The following is a 19,923-nucleotide window of genomic DNA, read 5'->3' as shown; positions in this document are numbered from 1 at the left end:
GTCCTCTGGAGGACTTGCCTTATGGGTCACTCAAAGGATGAGGGGCTTTGGGGTCCTTCCAGTTTGCAGGTCATGGGTCAGCCCCAGCTGCCCCAATGACGATGAGGCTGGAGCCCAGCTCTGGGCCGGGGGCTCCGTCCATCCCAAAGGACTTGGCCTGAGGAACACTGGAGAGAGCAGGGCAAAGGGCTGAGGGAGGTCAGACTGGGTGTGGTGGAAACGATGAGGAGAGACAACCCTTTAATAACCTTCATTTAATTCTTTCATGACATTGGCATGTGTAGAAATGTTACAGGCTTGTTTACAATACTGATAACATTTGCATTGCTGCGTGGGTTAATGGCAAAGCCCTTTGTCAAGTATGGTACAATCACTTCATAGATTTTTTTATATAAAATAAATGCTTAGAAATACCGTTATTGCTATTAAATTCCTGAGTTATGCTGAGAACATGTTCTCTTCACCTTCATTAGATGCTCCCCGCTACCAGCAGTGTCTGCTCATCAGTCACAAAGCTCTGCGGTGTGTTATAAAGGGTTTGTCCGTGCAAGCTGACAACTGCGCGCAGGGAAATTTTCTACATAGAAAAAAGGAAAGAAAATTCAAGTGAGCGGGCTTGTCGCCGTCTCAGCGTGGGCAATTTCAGGAGTCGGATGAAACGCCAAAATGCAGATCGGCTCCGGAACTGTGAGCCTGACTCCCAAGCTGTTCTCCTGGACTGACTCCATGTGCCTTGCAATCCTAAAGCGAACTTCCCCCGTGACTGTGACAGATCTGGCAGGTGAGGCTGCGTAAAGCCAGTCTGATGCTGGAGTCTGTGTGTTAACACAGCAGGGGCAGGTCCTCGGGGGAAGAGCGCACTGCTTAATGCTGTGCATGCTACAGGGCTTCCGGCCTCGATGACTGATAATATAAGGCATCTTGCGTCACGTCAGGCTATTTAGAGCTTGGAGATGGAGAGCACTTAATGTTAACTTCATCTTACCTGAAAGTCACGGATATAGGTGAGGAAAAAGCTGAGGAAGGAGAATGCTAACGACCACTCTGAGACGGTACTGATGATGTGAGCTGTGTAGCCCTGCGAGAGGGGGGAAAAAACCACTATCAGTGTGAAAAGCTCCTCTTGAACCTGCAACGGCACAAAGATGGCTTGCACATATGACATCCCACATCCCCAACTATTCCCTTTGGAGAGCACAATTTCTTAGCATATCTGGAGTCTCTAAGAATGAAGTGCCGAACTCAGCAGGAGAGCGAGAATGACCGGGAAAACACCTGCTCCACACAACTGGGACGACCCCCACTGGGGATTTAATGCCCACCTGCAAAACCTGAAGACTCAGTCAAGAGCTTGGCATGACTAGCAGCAAAACCTCTTTACAAAAGTCAGGTTCAAGGCCCTCCCTTGGATGTAAGCAGACTTCTGAGAGAAGAGACTTCTCCCTCCGCTTTGAATAAAGTGAGGGGTGGGAACAGCCCTCAAAACCAGCCTGTGTAATACCACCTCCAGCAGTGCCTGGAGAGGATGAGGAAGGCCAGGGAGACAGGCAGAGCTGTTAAGACCTGCATGCCCTCTCCATGTCCCACTTGGGATCCCTCAATGCCCAGCACTTAACACTTCAGTGGCAGCTCTATCACTTGTATCCTTTGGCCTTTTTCTCCTCCTGACCCCACCGGACACCCCCGGGAACTCTGCCTCACCGCAACCAGCTGGCACGTGAGATTCATTATTTACAGTTACCGTGTAACAGTGACCGGGAATCGCCGACCAGCACAGACCAGACAGGCTGGTAGTTTGACATCTTGTTGAGGCAGTTCAATTACTGCCCCTGAGTGAGATTAATTTAAAATAACACTTGAAGCTGCAACCGTTTTGCTCAGAGCAGTACTTCAGCAAGTAGCTGCATACTGGCTCAACCGGAAAAGCTCACTTGTGCTCTCCCGTCCCAAGTACGTGTACACAACTGCAGTAAGTGCCCAGATGCATTTGTCACTGCAAATAACGTAGCTGTTTCTTGTTCTGTTTATTTTCTCTGCTCAATCACTTACTTTTTCCTGTGGGTCCCAGTGCAACTTCTGCACTAGATTCGTTCCGTACAGGCCACTGTATAAGACAACTGAGGAAACAAACACTGTAAAAAAATATGTTAAGGAAGATTCAAGACAAAGAACGAGCAACTTGGAAATTTCAGACTCGGCTCTGGATTGTGTCAAGCTGAGGCCGTAAGGCGATCTCTGCGTGTTTTCCACAAGGTCTCCTCAGCATAATGAACAGTAATGGTGAGGCAGGCTGCTTCACATCATTCCCTTCACTTTGTAGGTTGTTCCAACTGACTAGTTACTGTCACATGAAAAGGTTAATTCTAATCTAAATCAATTATCTTTGTTCTCTATATGCTGCATCTTGTTATACCTCCTTGATCAAACATAGCATCCTTACGAAAGCACTGAAACTATGATCCAATGTGAATGCTTACTTAGCATTTTGAATATTTTTTTTTTTAGTGGTATTTTCCAGGCTAACAGGGTCTGGACCTCTTTCTCTGATTGCTTTTCAACTTCTCAACCACCTTGAATTCTTGATACGTGGGTTACAGGTTGGAATACTGTATCATTTGCAACAGAGAGGATTATTAGCTTTCCTGGTTCCCTTTTAGTTCACTCAAGGTTTTATAACTGCTTTGGTACAGCAGCCAAGGAAAAACCCCACATGACAATGATTCCTCATTTGATCAGAGACCTGGGTTATTTCTAGAGTGATTGAGATGTCACTTTTTCAACATCTGAAAGAGGGAAGGTACGCTACGTCAGTGCTACTGCCTTTATAAATGGAGCATTAAGTTTTAGAAGATCTGATTTTCACAGGATTAAGATATTAACTTCTTCAATCATTAATAAGATTAAACATCAAGAGCCTCTTGATGTGAAAGATTAATTTTGGTGGTGAACAAGGCTGAACTTACTGGCACAAACATGTCTTTGAAAACCCAGACTTCCAGCTTATTAAAAAAACTGATGTGAGTGGTCCAGGGAACTCTGGTTACTGATCTGAATGCAAGATACCCAATTCTCTGCTAATTAAAATGTAGAGTTTTAGTAGCTGTTAGTTACCTGCCCGAGTTACTACTGCAATGGAAAGAATTTAATCATCGTGATACAAAAATAACTGGCTCCCATCCTCCCCTTGTTACAGAGCGGGTAATTAACTGCTTTGCTCTTTCTGTGTTGGCAGTTCTGCTGTTTCACTCCAGCAGAGGATCAGGAGTGTTTTTAGGTTTCCTTCTGTCCTTCAGTACCAGTAACAACCATTTCACCAATGGCCATAGACTTCTGCCCGTTACCATTTTTCCCTTATTGCATTATGAACTGTTAATTTAGAAAATACTCTGACAATTTCCCTTTTCTTCCCCTTCCATACATATGTATGTATATATCATTATTTCCACAACTGTCTTTACTTCCCTCTAATTTTGGTTAGACCATGCTGGTTTAAAAACCTCTACAGATTTTGGGCTTGTGGGTTTTTTGGCAACTGTAAAAGGCTCTTAACTTGCAGCAGTTCATATTGTTTCATTTTAGTCTTCCCCAATTGTATTTGGCTCCTAACTGTTCAAAGCTGAAAATCTTGTTCTTTGCTAGCATCAAAAATTTCTGCTAGGGACTGCAGTTCTCCAAGTCTCACAGATGACCCCTTGCTCTGTGTCAAGCCCCCTCAATAGGTAAGGGTCCTTCTCGCTTCTTTATAGAAAACCAGCCTGTGCCCCGACTATTGCTTCTCGTCTGACTAGTATAGATTAGATGATCCTGCAGTAGCAGGAACGGGAGCTCAGCGAGATGCTCCGTCACTGGGAAATGGGGCGTTCGGTTTAGTGTTGGTTTTGGCTGCCAGCCTGGAAATAAGTGGAATTGGTGGGGATTAAATCGGTGGCCTTGATTCAGCTGCAGAAGGAACAGCATTTAAGCAATGATTTTTGCACTCATATCTTTGGAATATAAATTTGAAAGCTTTAGTGTTGTAGTCCTGGTTTGACACAAAACTGAGTCATAATTTTCAAAATACTATGTTTGGGTCCATCGGGGTGAGCAGAGGAACCGCTGTGGTTCAGTTTCACGATCGTTAAATGACTCTGGTCAGGAGAACGGCCTCTCTTTCTGGATGGATTTGCCCATATTTCTGTAAAACCCACAGCTGCTTCCAGCACTCAGAATTCAAAGTTAATGATGAGCCAAGGGAAGGTTGTAGGGAATGCCGGTCAGAAATGTCTTGTCTTTCGAACTGTAGGATGGGCAAGGGAGGAGATCAGAGGTCAAATGTCACTTCTGACTCAACCTTGGCCATATGTTCCAGAATTGTCTCTGACAAATGCCAGCACTTTAAACCTGCTCGGGGAGCCAGCTGGCACAGTGCAGCACTGCTGTGCGTGGTTAGGTCAGTAGTAATTGCTCTTATGCTACATTCTGTACTTCTTTTAGTTGTATCCAACTATAAAACTGGCTGCGGCATTCCTGTCACCAGGGAACAGACACTTTTATTTCTTACTTGGCTTTTTTTCCCCCCATTAAAACCATCCATCTCTTAAGTACACTTCCCTTTCTCCCCATCTTTCATGATCTACAGTCAGACCTCTTAAAAATAAGATAAACTCTTATTTTGCCTTTTTCAGTCTCTGGTGTGCTGAAGGAAAGGAGAGGAGAAAGGATGGTAACCATCTCTCTTACCTTTTTTTATTATCCAGTGACTCATTTGTGGGCTTAACCCGATGGTTCCCTTTTTCCTGAAGTTCCCCGGTTGCAATACAGAATATGAATAGATAGCACGATACAAGCTGTACGTGTAAAGACGACAGGCCTTCTGCGGCACAGCCTTTCACATTGGTAGGTTAAATTAATGAAGATGCAAATCCTGTCATTTCCGAAGGCTGCTCTGTTTTACAGTGATGCTGCACAGCAAAAGGATACTGCTCACAATGCTCGAACAACACCAGAGTAACGTGGTCAGACGGATCCAAAAGATGTCTTTGCTGTGAACTTCTGGCTGCATCAGGTAGGATAGGACGGTCTGAACCAGCATATAAATGGCCCCTACTCCGAATGTCAGGCAGGCTCCAACCACGTGTATGTAGTACAGAATACACTTCTAGGGAAAGAAAGCACTGCTTGTGTAGAACCTATTTTCATTTTAAACTCTGAGAGCAATTTTCTTCTGTAAACCTTTGGCACTCCACCCACTCAATTACCTTCTCGCATCCCAAGCTAAGCAGTTCTGGAACATGCTAGTACTTAGGAGATTTTTCTTGGAAACCCCATACAGAGTTAGCTGGAAGCCAGCACCTGCCAGCCCTCTGTACTGCTGCTTTTGTTAAGTTCTTGTGTCTAAGTTACAGGTCACACCTATATCTTAACTACAGGAATTTATAATAGCTGTCCTCATTAGCCATAAGGGACAGTAATACAGAAACTGGATGAAGGAATCCCTGCAGTTGGGCAGGTAACGAGTGACAACAGGCTATCTACTGAGCATTTCTATCCCAGGAATCTGTACATGTATGAAAGATGATGCAATGCAGGATAAACACGACACAGTTCTAGTACCCAAAATGGGATTAAAAATAACAAGTTTAGTGCTTCTCTGAATTACTCTAGTTTGGATAAGCCTTGTTTGTCAAATTAGTATCTTTAAGTACTCAGAGGGAACAAGGTTGAATCAAGCAGTAATACTTCTTAACTTAAAAACACTATAGGAGAATCAACTGTCAAATAGTAAAAATCATTAAAACTAGTAGTTATTCCAAGAAAAACAACCCAACTTAAAATTTATGCCCTGAAAAATCACGTTGTGTTCAGTTCTTTCCTCTCATCCCTGGGTAAGCACAGTACCCAAAGACAGAAACTAAAAAGTGTTATCTTGCCAATTGTGCAGTGCAAGGCCTGGCAGCCTCCCTGCACTCCATCGTGCAGGTGATCTTTTATGCCCTAAAGCATAAGACTGCCTGCGTATTTTACTGAGTAACTATTAAGATCAGGAATTGGAGTCACCCTTTCCTCACAACCTCCACGTGCACCTTATGTGCACAAATGAACGTGAAGTGCTGCATCCACAGTATAACAGAGGTGGGAATTCATATTTAAATGTGAATAACCAAGTTGCAAAGGTGTGTGCTCCAAAATCATGTGCTGTTCAGTGATGAGGTGTCATCAGAGAGAAATTTTTGCCCTGTATGAGAAGAAATCAATAGCCACAGCTAGAATAAAGCAATAGTACTGGCTGAACAGCATGAATTAGATCTCCCATGAGGATGAACCCTGTGTTACTGCTTTGACTCCCAGCAGTGAGAGCCGTCTGGAGCTCTCTGTGCGATGGCTGTTCCCATATCCCCTTTGTTCATCTTTGTGTATTTTCACACTTCAGTTGTCTTCAGAAACTAGCGGATTCCAGGGGACTTTACCTCCTTTTGCCTCTGGGGTGGCCCTCAACCAGTCCTCAGCATCACTGGGATACGCAGGTACATCACTTCCAATTTTTGTCTTGCTCGAGATTAAATGTTACACAAACTAGTTAACAAATTAACATGCACCTTCTATATTTTGATTATCTTGAAATCTACAGAAAGTACACATGCTCTCTCCTGACCAGTGGTGGAGGGAAATCATGGAGTTGAACACAGCCTGAAGGCTTTTGCTTGGTGGGTGTGGTAGGGGAGGCTGTGACCTCTGGGTATAGCTAGGGCTCTAGAAAAAAGTAAATAGATTGAGGCCTCCAAAAAAAAACCCCACAAACAAACAAAAAACACACAAAACCCCACCAAAACAAAAAAAACACCAAAACAAAAAAAACCACCAAAACAACCCCAAAATGAGCGTGCTGAGGTTTCTAAGATAGGGGCTGATGAAGCACTTGGAGAGCTGTGCTAGGGGAAAAGGAGAAGGGGAAAAAGATGGAGCTGTCCAGGAGCTTTCCCTCTTTGCTTTTCCCTGGCCCTAATCCGGCGGGAGGCCAAGGTGACATTGCCGCCTCTAGTGGCTAAAGGCACCACTACAGACCCCTGAAAAATCGAGCAGGTAATTAACATGATGAGACTGGCAATTGTACAACTGTCTTGCATGTAACAGCCAACGATGTAGAATGCGGCCCTGCTGACGGTGTGATATGTGAGAATATCAGTTGTTTTTTTTTTTTTGGAGGGGGTGGGAAGTATCGGGGAGGAAAAAAATAGAGACACTGGGATGGAGAAATTCGAAAGCTGGTTAATATTAGAGTATTTTCAAGAATTGCAAAGGTTTGAAGGAAAATATACTTAAGAGGGCAGATTTTTCAGAGCTGGACTTCTTGTGGGGTTGGGTGTTTTTGTTGGCTTTACTTCTAGTTGTAACAGTTTTTGACTATTTGATTCTCATTCTCCTGACTCGAAGTTCAATATAGTTGTGGTCTTTTAATCTGGAGCTAGGGCTTTCAAATCTCCTATAAGGAGATCCAAGATGAGTTTGCTTTCTGCAAAACTCCTGGGGTTTAATGTTTTGAAATTTCATGAATGGCTGCTCACAAGTCCCAATGGATAAAGCAAATAAGAAATAAATAAGAAATTATAAACCAAACCTTACATTTTTTACAGTTTTCTGTAGGGAATTTGACAAAAAACAGATTTGCCCCAAAAAGTTTTGCTTTCAGTAAAATCCCAAGTTTATCAGATATCTCAGTAAACAAACACACACACAACTCTGGACAGCTTCCAAACATTGCAAGCAAAGCACAAACCTGGAAATTTGCAATAATGCAAAGTCCAAAACAGCTCATCAATCCTAGTGTAAGGCCAAACTTATTAAGCTTGACGATCTTGGACTTCTCTGGATTCAAAGCGTAAACTTGTTTATAACGGACATACATGGTAGCCATACCTGTTAATGAAGAACCCAAATGCAGTAAGATTTTCAGCTGACGAGTAGACTGTCCTTTTTTAACTGGGAAGATGCTGAGTGACAGAGGCAACTATTTTAAAATACAAAAACTGTCTTATGGTACATTGAAATAGGAAAGCTGAGAATCTGGAAGCCAAAATTGAAATAATATAATGGTAAACAAGTCAACTTACTAGATTTTTCTGATCTCTCTCATTTGAAAGACATACTAGGTTGTTTTTCCCCATCTCTATAATTGCAGAACAAGTAAGGTGGCTGCCTTGAATTTGTATTTCTATTTCTTTTACTAGGTTTTTAAACACCTTTTTGGCCTTCTGGAATTTGCAATTGTCATGCTGGCTTTGTGGATATCATCCCTGACATACATTTTCCTCTGAATTGCTTAAGAGAATTAAGATTGATTGCTTAGAATTTAGTTTTTGACTGAGAATTATGGGCTAGTGATATGAATAAGGAAATTAAATTGTTTAAAACTGTGTGCATTCCAGAACCGCCTGCAGTTCGCCAAGGACAGCTTTCTATACTCACCCAAGAAAGCTGAAATATTTAACATGATCCCAAATAAGCATCTTTCAGGTGGTATTGTCCCTGTATCACTGGAAGAGATAAACGGAGTGATATATATCTATCTATACTGAAAATACTTGCCACACAACTGTACTTATTTCAGTCTACAAAGGAACCATAAGCCACAGGTTTGTTTAAAAAAACAAACAAACAACAACAACAACAAACCCCAAACCCTTCCAAATATTTTTTACTGAATTTTTCATTACTCAAACTATACTGTGCAAGTTTTAGAGCTGTAGAAATAAGCATGGTAAAGACATGCTATCCTTAGAACAAGGAATGAACATACTTGGTATAATCATTCCTTTTATATTGATCTTGAGTCCATAAAAGACGAATAAAGAGTATTAAAACTGGAAAAATGAAGAACCTGAAAAACTGAAAGACCGAAACGAAGGTCATATGTACAGCCTTGATGCAATGCAGTTGGGAATATAGATTATAGTATGGATTTACTGGTGCAACCAAACCTGGTGACAGCAAGATGCTTTACTCTGAACAGAAGGTTGGAGATGCACCCCCAGCTTTCTCGTTCATCATCATTTTAAGGATATGTTCACAGAGCCACAGCTGAAAGGTTAGACTTTTGCACAAAAATAGACAGCTTTATATAGAGTTATGCACAAATAACTATAAACAGCTAGGAACTTTAGAACTGGAGCTGTTGGGTAAGAACTGCTGTTTAAAGTTTGGGGTCGGGGAAAAATTCACAGGAGTGAGAGGCCAATTCAGTGCTACCATTCAGTAGCCATTGTATGAAAGTTACTGACCTGATGTAGGGCACCAAAGGGTCGACGTGGTGTAGGACGATTGCAGTAATGTATGAAAACACAAAAGATGCAGCTGACCAAACAACCAAAGCCACAGGCAAGAAAGAGAGGCCTTGCTGAAACCACCACATTTCAGTGCTGACTTCTAACTCCGAACACTGTGAGGAATCAAATACAAAGGTTTACTAAGATTTCTCAAAGGTTTTTCTTTTCCTGAGGCAAGCTGCTCCACGTACAGCAATTTGATATTGCTCTCAGTCCTGTCCTGCAAACCCAAAGTGAACATTTGACTTCACGGCACCGAAGCAATCATAAATAAGCAGAAATAACATCTAGAAATGTTAATTCTGAAATTCTTAGAAGATCATGAGAAAAGAAACCAGTAGTGTACTTTACTACATGTCTCAACATTTGTTGCTGCCAGAATAAGGTCAAATGGGTCACTGTGAATAACTGACTCTATTTTCTTCTTATCCTTGTGTCATAACACTGTGTTAGAATTAGTGAGGCTGACAGAGAATGTGTCCCAGTAGTGACAGTTTAACTGATAGTGGCTGTTGTGGAGCCTCTAACTTCCATTTACAATCAACTGGGCAGACGTGGAGAAAATGACCTAAAATCACTTTAATATCTGCACTCATTTACTACCTGTCATGCTGTGTGACTCAACATCTGTTATAAGCATCACTTAAATAAGCTCACAGGTATCTATGAGCAAGAGCTGAGTGCTACCAGCCCAGCCTTCAAACTCAAGGGCTACTTTTTCCTGGTGGCAGTATAGCAGCTACCATGTTTTTACAGGTGGGAGGCAAAGGTCCATTTACAGTGGAGTGAATCGGCTCACTCTGTACCCATGCTATCCAGTTCTGTAAGTCCCAGCCTGACAGCAAATCTGTGCCCCTACCTCCAGCCCTCTAAAAGCAATAATGTGCAGCTGTGTCACCCTGGTGAGCTCACGCAGAAAGAACTGTTACTCCTCTCTACTCTTGCTGCTAGAGGGAAGTAATTTTCTAACGGCCTCAAGTACAAAGTTAAGCAGAGCTGATTTCAGAATCCCAGAATGGCTGAGGGGGGAAGGGACCTCTGGAGGTCATCTTGTCCAACCCCCTGCTCACGCAGGGCCACCCAGAGCCCGTTGTGCAGGATGGCTTTTGAATATCTCCCAAGGATGGAGATACTACAACCTTCTGGGCAACCTGTGCCAGTGCTCAGTCACCCTCACAGTGAAATGTGTTTCCGTGTGTGCCCACTGCCTCTGGTCCCGGCACTGGGCACCACTGAAAAGAGCCTGGCTCCGTCCTCTTTGCACCCTCCCTTCAGGTAGGGAGAAGAGATCCCACCTGAGCCTCCCACATTGATGAGATCCCACCTGAGCCTTCTCTTCTCTAGGCTATACTTGTCCCGGTGTTTTATGCCATTTTACTGGTGGCATTCCCTTACATTTACACTGGTGAGAAGAGTACAGAAAGTGTTTAAGCACAGTTGAAACTGGAGACTGCAAATGGAATATGAAACAGGACAAAGGTGAAGAGCAAATAATAAAGAGTACAGATCCAAGGGCATCCAGGCAAAGGTCAAACAGTATGTGATAAAAGCAAAATAATGTTGAGACAAAATAAGGAGGAGTGCAGCACCGAGACGTTTTAGGAGGTGGGCATTGCTTAGAGTGTGAGACTGAAAGAAAGGAGAAAGAGAAAAGGAAGAAAGAGATAGGAAGCACCAAGACTAGAAAGTCTCATGGGAGGAAAAAAGAAGTTGAAACAAAGTGGGTGAATCTTGCAGCAGATCAGAGCTGATCAACTCCTTTACATCTCACTTAGGAGACCTCAGCACTCTTCTGACGTGGACTCGCTGCACGCAGCAGATATTCGGTCACAGGCAGACCTTTGTCACCTTTTTGCTGACCTTTGCCAGCACGCATGTCTAGGAGAGGTTGCGGAAAGCCAGGGTGATAGATTCATTACATAATGCATAACAACGAATAATGAGAATTGCTCCTTTACCAGGAACTGGTGAGTTGTGTTTGTGCTGCTTTTAAGCTAGAATATTAGTGGTTCAGACGAGAGCAAATGAGCTCTGGCATTCTCCTGGGAGGTAACGAAAGCCAGCTCCAACTGATAACCCTTGAAAAGAATGTACAATTACATCCTCATAAAACTAAAGGTTCAGCTGCTTCTAAGGAAGATGTTAGGTAGCACATGAAGGTGTCTAACAGGAGATGTAGCAGATAAGAATAGAGTGATAGAATTAAAGTTGCTTGCTGTCTTACCCTTAAGCTTTCATTTTTAAGCTAAGTAAAACATTTATCCTCTAATGTTGACTTTCATTTTAAGACTGTAATGCAGTAAAACCAGTAATGAATATAACTCCACAATCCCATCTCTTGTATGACTAAATTGGGAATTTGAAAGAGAAATGCGTATTTTGCATGGCATCCTTTGTTATAGGTGTTACATGCCTGGGCATGTAATTCAAAACTTCAAGCAGTCAGCCTGATGCTTAGATTTTACTTTTCCTTTCGCATTTAAATGTTAGTAGTGCCTTAGCTTTATTTCTGAGCTAATAGATTTTTGCCTGAAAGCAAACAAACAAAACAATATGCCACATACCTGAGAACAAGGGCATCAAAAAATGTCACCTCAAGGGGAATCCAAAGTCATCTTTCTGGTGAAGTTCCACATTCGCTTCATTTTTTTTCTAAATTTTTGAGATATAAAGGAAAATAATCAAGATGTGAGGTACTTCTATACCTCTTACTCTATATTATTTATTCTCCTTCTTAGCATCTTCTATTAGTCATTGCTGATGACTGGGCATTGAATTAGATGGACTGTTGGACTGACACGGTCTGTTTTTCCTATGTTCCAAGTGGCTTAAGGGGTGAAGCTGGTGTACGGTGGGATGGTAAAAATGCAGAAAAACAGGTATTTAAGATTTTGATTTATAGGACTTGTCTACACAAACATTTAACTTGAAGTGAGAAGCTTTCAAGAAAAAAAAAAGAATGCAACTGTTTTAATGCAATTAAAACCAGTGCCTACGATCACTCCTTTCACATAAGGAAGAGGACAGAACACGGAGTCTTCCCGTTTCACTGTGGATGCTGGTGCTGCACTAAATGTGTGGCAGGATAGGTGCTGAAGCAACCTGAATTTAACCAGACATCCCACAACTCCTGTCTTTTCTTCACATGAGCAGCTGCCATTTTCACACACTGGAGAAGTCGTCAGGGAGGAGATGCTGTGCTGCGTTCCTGTTAGCTGGCAATATTCGTAGGCTTGCAGAGATGTCTGCAACGTTCGGGCGCTGGTCAGACGCAGCTTTGGGGTACCGCTGCCATCTGGGTGCAGCGGGACTGAAGCTACGCGGGGGTGAGGCTCAGACAACACAGATTCCCCACCTGTTGGGAGTATTTGCGTGCGTATGCAGATTAATTTACCCAGACTAAGGCGAGGTTAGTAAAGCAGAACAGCTATTCCAGTTTTCCCCCCTGGATATTGCTCTTATTACATAATAAATGTGTCCACGCAGGCAGCTCATCAGCAACGTCTGCTCCAGAGCAAGCCCTGCTGCAGAGAAGCCCTCAATCAGTCAAGACCGGGCATCTCTGCAACCTATGCTGTCACTTAGCCCAAAGCTAAGGCCTGGACACAAATTATGATCGTTTTCATGTGGTCAGGCGTAAAGAGCAGTGTGGTAGCTTCAGTTGCAACCTGAGAGCTCCGGTGAGGCACAACCTCTTACTGTGCACATAGCTGCAGGCTGGTACGTCCCAGCGGCACCGGGATTAGGGCTGGTTTGGCCTCTGTCAGAAAACTGCAGCCCTGGTCCTCTTACTTTCACAGACATAAACCCTTGACAAACTCTCCTTATGCTTAAAACTGTTTTGTAAATTTTTTCCCCACTGGATTCTCTTTCTTAGCTCTGTCAAGTTCTTCTCGTAATTCTTATCATCTCCCTTCATCTTTCCTTCCTGTTTAATTTTTTCCAGTGATATCAAGTCTTTTTTTCACGCCACTGTGTGGGCAGGCTGTATATACCAAACACAGGCTTTGTTCCGTACGTTTATGGCACCGTCTACTCGAGGCCGTCCAAACTTTGCACTGCTGCAGACACACACTGCCAACTCACAGGGCTCTGAACGTGGAGCGTCTGGGCAAGCACAGGCGCATAATGGGGCATCTCAAATCACTGGGAGGCAGGACGGAATTGCCTCACAATTTGCCAGCTGGAAGGTCCTGAAATAAATTATTATTAACACCTCATCCTGTCCTATTGTTTTCAACAGCAAGAAAGAAAACACACTCAACCTCCTTGTTTTTTCACAAGGTCCTTTGCCAACTGATTATATAATGGCAATGGCTAGCCTCTCTTTTCAACATAACTCTGATTTTCATAAACATTTATCCTGATCTGCAGGCACTTTCTTGTCCTAAGAGGGTTTTTAAGCCCCAGATTGAGTATCACAGATCCCTCCTGCGATAGACATTATCAAATCATCATCAAGAGCAAGTCAAGGAAGTGTTTCAAAATCAAAGGAGATTTTAACCATCTCTGAGGTTTTTCTTTAAAGGCAGGAAGTGTGCAGCAGCATTCTGCACATGCTTGAGCATGCGGAATAGAAACCACAAATGAAAATGAAAGGTGGCCAAGACCATTAACGGCAGAAAGTTAACGTTATCTAGAATGATAATGCTGAAAAGATGGTTGAAAGTATGTGTGGAAAAGGGAAATTTCTAAATTAACGCTGATGCCCTGATTGTCAACCTGCCTCTTCCCTGCTTGCTCAGCAAGATAGGCAGAGATGAAGCCATACTAAGGGATACTCCTTTTTCTCTCCAGCAAAATACTCCAACACACACTGTGTTGAAGGAAGAAAGACAAAGCAATTTGCGTGTGCATTCCTAAGTAAACACGAAGGTTGGATGGGGATGAGTCAGAAAGGGATTGAACACGTTCATTTGCGCAACTTATTGTCAGGGTCAAACTGATAACAACGGTTAAAGGTTGCTAATCCTCAAAGGACTGGAAGTAAGAAAGTAGGAAATGTGTTTGTTGTTCCCACTGCAGGATAATGATGGATGACTCATTTTGAGTGTTTTCTCGGTACAGATACCAAAAAAGTTGCTATTAAACCTTTTGGATATGAGGGTCAGCTTCCAGAGGGTTGAGGCGAGGATCTTTATGCCCTCACTAAGCTCCTGTTATCCAGCTGGGGAAGCAGCAGAATGGCACAGCACCAAACCAAACAGAGCCAGGCACAAGATACCATGACCTAAGGATGTACCAGTGCCTGTTTTAGAAATGTGGCATACCACGATACCGGCCCGTCGCTACAGCTGAGTGAGGAGCTCAGTGTCCAGGATGAACAGCCCAACCTGTCTAACCAGAGAAAAGCAGCTAAAAATACGCGAGTACTCGAAGGCAGAGCATGGGAGACAGTTTCCCGTGTTACGGCTGGGGAATTGAAGCTACCGCAAGGTCATGGAGAGGGACTGGAGCAGCTCAGGGTGGTCAGAGAGAGGGAAAAGGGACCAGGATGGAGGGAAGGTTTAGGAGAGCAGCTGGGCAGGAAGGATGGGGAGATGGAGGGGGGAAATGGGGAGCCTTGGGGGTAAGGGGCCTGGGCGCAGGGAGGTGAGAGGACTGAGGGGCTCGATGGGGTCCCTGGGAGCGATGGGGGGCCACAGGGGATGGTGGCTGGGGGTCACTGGAGCAGCAGGGAGAGTGATGGGGGGTCACTAGGGCTGACGGGGGGGCACAAGGGGGGTGACCGGGGTGGCGGGGGATGTGTTGGGGAGGGAGGGGGGACACCTGAGGTAACTGGGGGTCTCTAGGGGCGCTGGGGGCTCCCAGGGCGGCCGGCGGGTCGTTGGGCGCGGCAGGGGGACAGCGGCGAGGGCGGTCAGGGCTGACAGGGGGTGAGGAAGGAGGAGGCCGGGGATGACACCGAGGAGTCCACGGGACACCGGAGGGTCGCTGGGGGGGTGACGGGGAGGCGAAGGGGGGCCGGAGGGTCGCTGGGGGGGTGACGGGGAGGCGAAGGGGGGCCGGAGGGTCGCTGAGGGGAGAACGGGGGAGGCCACGGGAGGGGCGGGACCGGGGGGGAGGGGAGGCCGTGCGCGGTGAGTCCCCCCCGCCCCCCCCCCGATTTACCTCAGCCGCTCCCGCGCCGTCCCCGCGGCGGCCTCGCGCCGCCCCGCCCCTCTCCGCCCTGCCCCGCCCCCGGCGCGCGCCGCTGCCACCGCCCACCTCCTTTCCGGCCGTCGCAAAAGGGGCGTAAAAGCGTCGCCCGGTGCGGAGAGATTGAGGTAAATGCCGGGTTCTCCTCGGTGGTGGGCGGACGGGAGGTGAGGGGGTGGGGTCCGTCTTCCCGGCTCTGCGCGCTCCCCCCGGGTGGGACGGGGTTCCTGAGGGAGAGGGGCGCCGTGTGGGTGAGGGGGGAGGTCCTTGAGGTCGGGCCTGGGCCTGTGCTGCGGGCTGGGCCGGGGGCTGCAGCACCCCCGCCCGGCCTGGGTGCGGGTGGGCCCTGGCCGCCCCGGGGCTGCCTCCTTCGGGCTGGGGGCGAAACGGTTGGCTGGGCCGAGAGGTGCCCTTGTCCTCCCTCCCCTCCCCTGGGTGTTTGCCGGCGAGCAGCCGGGCCCGGGTGAAAGTCCTGCGGAGGGCGGGCGGTGTGGGGTTGTTTGTTTTGGAGGACGGGGAGGTCTTTGGTTGTTTTCTCTCCTCGGGGGGAGCAACCCTTCAGGAAGAGAGGGAAAGCGTATAGTTTTCTGCATTGGAGCTAATTTTTCTGGTCATCCAGGACAAGACCCGCAGGGACCTCCTAGGTGACTAAGTCTGATTTCCTGATAAGTGAATGGGTGCAAGTCTGTTTGCTCCCAAACTTATCAAGTTCCTGCATTAGCAAGGCCCTGTTTGCTTGCTTTCTCCTGTCCTCCCACTGACAGGGCTTTCTGAGGCTGGCTTTTCACTGCTGGAAATTGCTTTAATTAAGCTTTGGAGAGTGGAAATGAGAGCACTTGTTCTTATGCCAGTATTGACCTTTGATTTCCATAGCTTATTTTCCCTACCTGGTATGTGCCTTGCTGATGGCTTTAGAGAGAGCTGTCATCTTCCCCTCTCTAGCTTCATTCTGCTAGACCTCACACCAGTTTTTTTTTCTTTTCTTTTTTTTTTTTTTCTGGTTGGCTCTTATAGATAAATAGCAAACTTTTCTTTTTAGTCTTCTTTCTCTACTGCTTTTCCTCTAGCTCGTGCAGAGAGTTATGTGTTTCTGGTCACCTGCCCTCAAGGGAGAGGGAACATCGCGAGGGTCCTTGTTTGTACTGGAAATGCTGTTCCTGACCCTGTGTTTTCTTTTCACAGCTGCCTAGTGCTGGTGTCTGTAGGCTGTCTTTGACCAGCTAAAGCTCTCTAGCTCCTGCATGTTTCTTGCGTATCTCAAAAGTTGAATAGGCAATGAGCTTTCACCTGAATTGGGTTAAATTTGGATAAGAAAAAAGCCACAGCAAAACTGAAATAAGGAACAGCGATCTGAAAAAAATTCCTTTAGGTGGTTGTTCAGCTTCACCAAAGAGGCAAACCAGTTAAACTAAAAACACTACAAATAGAGAGAAACCTGTAGTGCCATCAATTGATAAGTTAAAGTGGTGTACGTCTGTTACGTACAGCTAGCCCCCCTACGAGAGATGCGAGGGGACTGACTGTGCCTTAGTCTGTAACATAAGTCAGTGGTGTGGTGTAAGTTTCTACTGCTGATGAAATTTAGGCTGGTGGCTGCAGGATATTTGCTTCAGTAAGCAGCAAGGAGGGTAAACAAGTGCAACCTGCGGTTTTATAACTGTGTTGAGAACACTTGTGTCCTGTCTTTCCCTCAGCAATTCTCCAAATATCTTTCTTTTCTAAGGGAGAACTCTTATAAAATCTTCTTGGCTGCTGATGGCAAATGAAATGCTCCTTAGAGCAGCACCCAGAAACTTTTGATATCTTAAAATCTCATTTGTGCTCTTCACCTTCAGTAAGTCTCAACCCTTTATGTTGCAGGATCTTATGATTCTCCGTAACAGCTGCTACCTGCCAAATAAAAATTCTGAGGCCGCCCAATCCATGAGTGGGCATCGAAACATAAAGAGGCGATGTGGGGAGTCGCACCTGGAATCCCCCGCGGGCTGCGGTCACGGTCCCGCTGCTGGATGCGTGTTAAGCAAACTAATTCAGTTGCCTACACCTCCCTTGTCAAAGCACCAGCTGAAACGGTTAGAAGAACACAAATATCAGAGTGCTGGACGATCCCTGCTTGAACCCCTAATGCAAGGTTACTGGGAATGGTTAGTTGGCAGAGTTCCAGCCTGGATTGCCCCGAATCTGATCACCATCATTGGACTGTTAATAAATATATTTACAACTCTGCTATTAGTATATTACTGCCCAACAGCTACAGAACAGGTAAGTTGTGGACCTCTGACAGTCTTTGTTCGTAGTTACTGTCACCTAGCAGCAGCTGGCACCGTTCTCTGGTGCGCTCTTCCTTTGTGGAGAACTGTTTCTTGTTGACCAGCCCACAGTTCTCATACGTTTAAGCTAATCTCTGTAAATGTCTGTGCCTCTATGTGAGTGCTTGCATGCAAAAAGAGCACATACGGATTCTGGGGTTAGCATGCCGCTTGCTGAGTGAAGCAGCGGTTCCTTTGGCCAATGTGCACTGTATGAAACGGGGTCTAGAACCAAAATAGCTGTTCTGGTCGCAGCTGTGAAGGACCTGCTGCATTAAAGGTGCAGCCCCACAAGGCTTGAGTGCATGTGCAGACAATTAAGAAATGAATTTGTGGCTATCTTGCATGGCATGTGGAATTTTTGCCTGTTTTCTTTCTCCGCTTGTGAGCGGGTTAGTCACCTTCAGCTTTCTGATCTAGAGTTACCGCACAACAAGAAGTGCAAGGTGACTCGATTGGCAGCGAGCTGAGTCTGCCTGCGAGCCCAGCTAGAGTTGCAACACAGCGAGGAACTTGAGCTCAGACAAGGGACTGAGCTCCAAAGTGGTGCAGCTTGGGAGATCAAGGCCAGCTGCTGCCTCCGTGGCTGGTGTGACTAAACCCAGCTTACTAAAATAAAGAAACACCTTTCTTCATCCCGTGTGAGCCCTGGCAGTTCATATTACCAAATCAGGACCTTAGGTACAGCATGTGATGAGCTGTGGGAACACAAAGTTGTCTTCTTAAGCAGCGTGCTGCCTGAGTAGTCTGTGCTGTGAGAAAGCTGGATAAAAGTCAGTAGTTTTATTTGTTCTGAAAGCACTAAAAGCTCCTGACCTCTCCTCAGGAGAACTGTCTTGACTTCCTGCAATTCCTGGTTTCAGGGGTACAAAAGTCTTTACAAGTCATTTCAAGTTACTAGTTTCAGAGACTTTTCTCCCTCGCTAGAGTTACCTCATAAGGCACTTGAAGACTTTCATTTTTGTGCACTGGAAAAGTTTCGTCACTTGAATGTTGAACCTTAAAAGCTGCTCTTCTCTATAAGCACTGAAAAAGGGAATAATTTGGTACAGAAAATGTATTGCATATCAAATAGCTGGAGAATGTCTCACGAGTTCTAGCTTTTAAAATATCTGAACTCCTCCGTAACCAAGTCTCCATTTGAGTTTGGGAGAATGCTTTGTAGTCAAGCAGCATCAGGTTGTTTCCATCCAGACTCTAAAAAACCCATGTAGGTTGGCAGATCCAACATTGTGCATCCCTGTTCCACGTATGACGTAGTAAAGGGATGTTTGCCTCTTTTAGAGATCTGTTGAAATAGATAGTTTCACAATTACTTGTGGAATTTGGCAGGTGTAAGATAAAAAGTGAATATTAAGTTTCAGCAGTGAATACTTAGAGCAGCTCCTTCCTTTTCCAGACTATGGCGTTGTTGTATGACTTGGTTTTAACTTGCCTCTTGCTCCCATAGCAGTATTACATGGGGGCTGAGACTCTGAAATCCAGTTTGATAAGAGACTTCAACCTGTCTGTATTTCAGGAACTTAGCAGCTAGTATAGGCCACTGAACCAGAGCATAACTTAAAATTTAGAGAACAGTTGTATTTTGGTTGGTAATTAAACTGGAGTACACACTAAGCTACGCTCAGTGTCAGAAAGTCATAGTGTTAGCTGTAGTCTGCTGTATTAAAACACTGTTTCGTGTTTAACAGTTTGAGAGTTACTTTGTGCTAAGCGAATGAGATTGTCTTCTCGCTTTAGCTGAAAATAACTTTCTGCTGAGGTAGCTTTCAGGCTGATCTGATTTGCCATATGGCCCTGCAGCCCCGTGTGCTGGCATGACAAGGAGGATGCCGTCTCGGTGGTGGAACTGTAAGCTTGTGATTTTTAAGTGTCGAGTAGCTGTCTGGGGAAGAAAATGGGGCTTTGAAATTCCAGAAACGGATTTTTTTTTTTTTTTCCCCCGAAAGTGCTATTGCTTTCAGATGTAAGTTGTCTCTTCCTTGTAGCTCAGTCTTAGTTCTGCTTTTTTCAAAAGCAACTTGTCTCTTCCTGTTGATGAAGGGTGTAGCCAAGGGGATGTAGCTATGGCTTACAGCTTCGATGGCAGCCAAATGAAAACGAGATACGAATAGTTCTACTGCCTGCTTAGTTGGGGAGACCCCAGCTAGCAAAAGCGCTGAGCAATGGAATGGTAG

At 45.2% G+C, this 19,923-nt stretch overlaps 2 protein-coding genes across 8 annotated transcripts in view; one reads left to right on the top strand and one right to left on the bottom strand.

The window, feature by feature from the left end:
• Positions 1–239: 239 nt before the first annotated feature.
• On the bottom strand, positions 240–11,951 carry DRAM2 (DNA damage regulated autophagy modulator 2). Of its 2 annotated transcripts, XM_075174435.1 has the most exons (8): positions 11,864–11,951; positions 9,255–9,412; positions 8,443–8,510; positions 7,754–7,893; positions 4,960–5,137; positions 2,050–2,132; positions 986–1,078; positions 240–577 (listed from the first exon to the last, which is right to left on the bottom strand). In XM_075174435.1, exons 2-8 carry the CDS (start codon positions 9,383–9,385, stop codon positions 470–472), a joined length of 801 nt encoding a protein of 266 aa, XP_075030536.1. In that variant the 5' UTR covers positions 9,386–9,412; positions 11,864–11,951; the 3' UTR covers positions 240–469. The 2 variants fall into 2 exon arrangements, with proteins under 2 accessions (XP_075030536.1, XP_075030537.1); XM_075174436.1 differs by lacking the exon at positions 986–1,078.
• Positions 11,952–15,443: 3,492 nt separating this feature from the next.
• The window catches only part of CEPT1 (choline/ethanolamine phosphotransferase 1), a 31,467-nt gene continuing 26,987 nt past the window's right edge, over positions 15,444–19,923 (top strand). For 4 of the 6 annotated variants that reach the window (XM_075174428.1, XM_075174431.1, XM_075174427.1 and 1 more), the window contains exons 1-2: positions 15,495–15,565; positions 17,298–17,699. In XM_075174428.1, the coding sequence (XP_075030529.1) occupies positions 17,304–17,699 (396 nt within the window). In that variant the 5' untranslated portion in view covers positions 15,495–15,565; positions 17,298–17,303. Of the gene's footprint in view, positions 15,605–17,297; positions 17,700–19,923 lie in introns of all 6 variants that reach the window. The other 2 variants (XM_075174432.1, XM_075174426.1) reach the window with 2 other exon arrangements.

The sequence above is a fragment of the Calonectris borealis genome, chromosome 26, assembly GCF_964195595.1.
Source record: "Calonectris borealis chromosome 26, bCalBor7.hap1.2, whole genome shotgun sequence".
NCBI lineage: Eukaryota > Metazoa > Chordata > Aves > Procellariiformes > Procellariidae > Calonectris > Calonectris borealis.
This window is presented reverse-complemented; position numbering and strand designations above follow the sequence as displayed.